Genomic DNA, 3,418 nt, shown 5'->3' with positions numbered 1-3,418 from the left:
CCCCCCCCGATAAACAAAGCGAAGAAAAGAAGCAGCAGCAAAATCTATGAAAGAAGCAGCAGCATCATCTATGAAAGTCGCTACCCTCACCCGGGGTGAGAATAAAAATACGATCGACCTCTCACCCCGGGTAAGACTTGCCAGCGTTGGCTATTCTCACCCGGTGTGAAACTAGACCAGTTTTAATCCTCATTTCGGAATACTGTCTATCCGTGTGGATGATTAAATCGACAAAAGCAAAGAAAAAATGACGTTATAGCACAAAAGAAAGCTATTTTGATTGTCTACAAAGATGCTAATAGGGCTATTTCACTTTTCGAATTGAGGCGAACTCCATGGGTCGCCATTTTGTTTTGCCCGGAAGTTCTCGCAAGATCAGCTCCCCCTCTCTCTCTCTCTCTTTCTGAATACTGTCTATTGGTGTGGACGATCAAATTGACTAAAACAAAGAAAAAATTATGCTAAAACACAAAGTAAATTAATTTGGTCGTCTACAAAGATGCTACGGCTATTTAACTTTTCGAATCGAGCCAAACTACGTGGTTCGCCATTTTGTTTTGCCCGGAAGTTCTCGCTTTACTCCTCTCTCTCCCTCTCCCCCCTCTTTCTCTCTCACTGAGCACAGACGAAATTGCACGCTTTCAACACAAGAGCGCTGGAACGTTTGTTCAAGGCACAGGGTGGAATTCTGTGGTTCACGGTGAGCGCAACACTGGTTTGCCTTCACGGTGAACACACACCGGGTGAGACCAGAATAGCCAAAAGGCTCGTCTGCGCTATTCGGTACATCTGGAAAAACATCACACCTCAACGTCGTGCCATGGTAGGAAAACACGATCTTAAGTGACTTTTAAGCTTTGGTGCCACACGGTTGGATGTTTAGATCATGTAGTCACGTGATCAGAGGGGTACCCCGATCTGACGTCACACAAGAAGGCTGCCTTAACTAAAAATAGTTTGTCTTGTTCTACGTTTAGTCGCATGTTCCTAGTTCTGTTTTCAAACATCAACAACTCAATAACTAGATCTAGAATCTAGATCTATTGATTTGCGGCAAAAATGAAGATCTAGATTCTAGATCTAGAGTAGGCCCGCATCACCGCGCTACTGTTTTGGTGCGCAACCCCCGGTCTCCTGCTTTGTTTTGGATAAGAACAGCGAAAACGAGGTCATTTTCTGTGAGCATGCGCAGAATGCAGCTTATTTCACTTTCGTTTTGGAGGTTCCTGTCAACACACGTGAATCTACGGTGTCGGAAAGTTTTGCCCCTTCATATTAATGGTTTTCGTAACCGGTATCGATCAATTTACTAAGCGCTTGAGTAGTCGATTATTTAGCACATCTAGCTAATCTAGCTCTAATGTATCGTAGAATGTATACTAGAATCGATAAATACTATCGCAGGCTGCTTCTTAATGCCCAGGAACGTGCTAGATAGGGTTGCGCACTGAAGCGGACCAAATTTGGGCAGTCCGTTTCAGTGCGCAATATCGGCTTTTTTGCTATTTGGCATTGATAGTGTGGCTTCTAGGCCCTTTGTTTGTTTTACTTATTAAGTTATTTCTTTATGACCTGCATTGTGCACTGAAACAGACTGTTTTCCTTCCATTTGGATGCATTATATTGCCATTGGAAGATGATAAGTTAATGTATTCATGTCAAAATTAATTAATATGGAAATATAATCTCCAAAATGTTCAATTTCTTCTTCTTTTTTGCCCTTTCCCTTAAAGAATACTAGTCTAGGTATAGTCTAATTCTTGTTTTCTTCTTTCACTTCCTTGTGTCCACAGCACCTTTCTTTTTCAATTTCTTCTTTTCACGTCTTTTTCTTCTTCTTTTTTGTCCTTTTCCTTCTAAAATACTAGTCTAGGTATAGTCTTATTCTTGTTTTTTTCTTTCCCCTTCTTGTGTCCACAGCACCTTTCTTTTTATCCATTATCAAAACACATACACAAGGTGTAAGGAAATCTCCTGTCAGGGGGCGCACAGCTCCCAAAAAGAACACGCCTAATTGACCTTGGCCTTCCATTATGGTCAGTACAGGAACTTCTAGCAAGGAAAAGAAGACAAAGCAAGGATAGAGAAAGATGAAAAGTGTCAGAAAAGAGCTAGATCTAGATCTAGAGCTGTAAACATGGTACTATTGCGCACCCAACAAGACGATATGTTGCACCAAACCAGAAACCTTGCGCACCAAACCAGACATACGTTACCAAACAAACACCACCACAACATATAGAAATTTTAAACTGCTGTTACAGTAATGCGCTACACCGTATAGAGAGGAAGTTTTTCTAACTTCTGGTGAAAAAATCATGAAGATCGACCTGTAACTTCCAGAGATATCCACAAAAGATCGCTTACTGTCTAGAATTTATATAATATAGATCTAATAGAAAAAAAAGTAGGCCTACGTGGTAACCTACGAGACGGGTGCATGAGCAAAAAAAAAGGTAGATCTAGATCTAGCGTTAATTGCAACAGAGTGACGCTGTAACAACTAACACTAACACGGCGTTAATTGCGAAAGAGTAAGGATGCGTTAGTTGTCACAGCGTCACTCTGTCGCAATTTAACGTTACCAAGAGGCAAAAATAAAACCCATACTAAGAAGTGTAAGTTGCTTACCAACAAGTCGCTTTTGGATTCTCCCATTTCAGCTTTGATTTTCCTTCTTTTAGTGTTGTGGCTGTTGTGTAACTAGACTAGTAGACCAGGCAAACCAACCGATGTAAACGATAAGCCGGTGCTTCTTCTCAAATTTTATACTGACACTGATACTGATTGTATTTTAAGCAATTTGTCACAGCAAGAATGTTTTAAGGCCTCGTCCTTTTAAAGAGAAATCTGCCTTGTAAATGACAAAAATCCCTCCAAGAGAATAGCTTGGGCGTTAGCAATTGATTGCTGAAGCCGACACTACATTCACTTCAGTTACCGGTGCTTCCTCTAAATTAAATCCAATCGCCAATCACGAATCGACCAAGCAATGCCAAGCAAAGCAGTAGACAGGCTAGGAGCTAGAAGCAGTGATGATAGATCTGCCAGGTCTGAATCAAGAATCTCAAATAATCTGTCAGTTATGTTCAAATAAATATTTAAAAAACCGCCAAATCTTTCCACGAGTTAAGGCTATTTTCTGTAACAGCGAAAAACAAAACTACTTTCTTTTGGGACATTCTGCAATGTGAGCCGGATTTTTGTTGTTTTTTTTAACCTCATTTATTATTTCATTGATTTGTTTGAGGTATACGGATTAATAATATGATATAAGGCGATGTTGAAAATACGCTATATTTTATTATTTTACCGCAGCCTGGCAATGCATCGGTTGGTCAGGCGATATTCCGTTTCGTGTTTTTCTTGCAAGCCCGAGCCCGGACGGAGATGTCAATTGTCCGGGGTAGTCTATCAT

At 40.6% G+C, this 3,418-nt stretch overlaps 1 protein-coding gene across 1 annotated transcript in view; it reads right to left on the bottom strand.

The window, feature by feature from the left end:
* Window positions 1-3,061, bottom strand: part of LOC101855135 (NADH-cytochrome b5 reductase 3) — a 33,294-nt gene extending 30,233 nt beyond the window's left edge. Inside the window, exon 1 of the mRNA XM_005107408.3 lies at window positions 2,632-3,061. Coding sequence (XP_005107465.1) covers window positions 2,632-2,658 — 27 coding nt within the window. The 5' untranslated portion in view covers window positions 2,659-3,061. The remainder of the gene's footprint in view (window positions 1-2,631) is intronic.
* Window positions 3,062-3,418: the final 357 nt, after the last annotated feature.

Source organism: Aplysia californica, unplaced genomic scaffold, assembly GCF_000002075.1.
Source record: "Aplysia californica isolate F4 #8 unplaced genomic scaffold, AplCal3.0 scaffold00601, whole genome shotgun sequence".
Lineage (NCBI taxonomy): Eukaryota > Metazoa > Mollusca > Gastropoda > Aplysiida > Aplysiidae > Aplysia > Aplysia californica.
The sequence above is the reverse complement of the archived record's forward strand: the minus strand, read 5'-3'. Positions and strand labels throughout refer to the sequence as shown.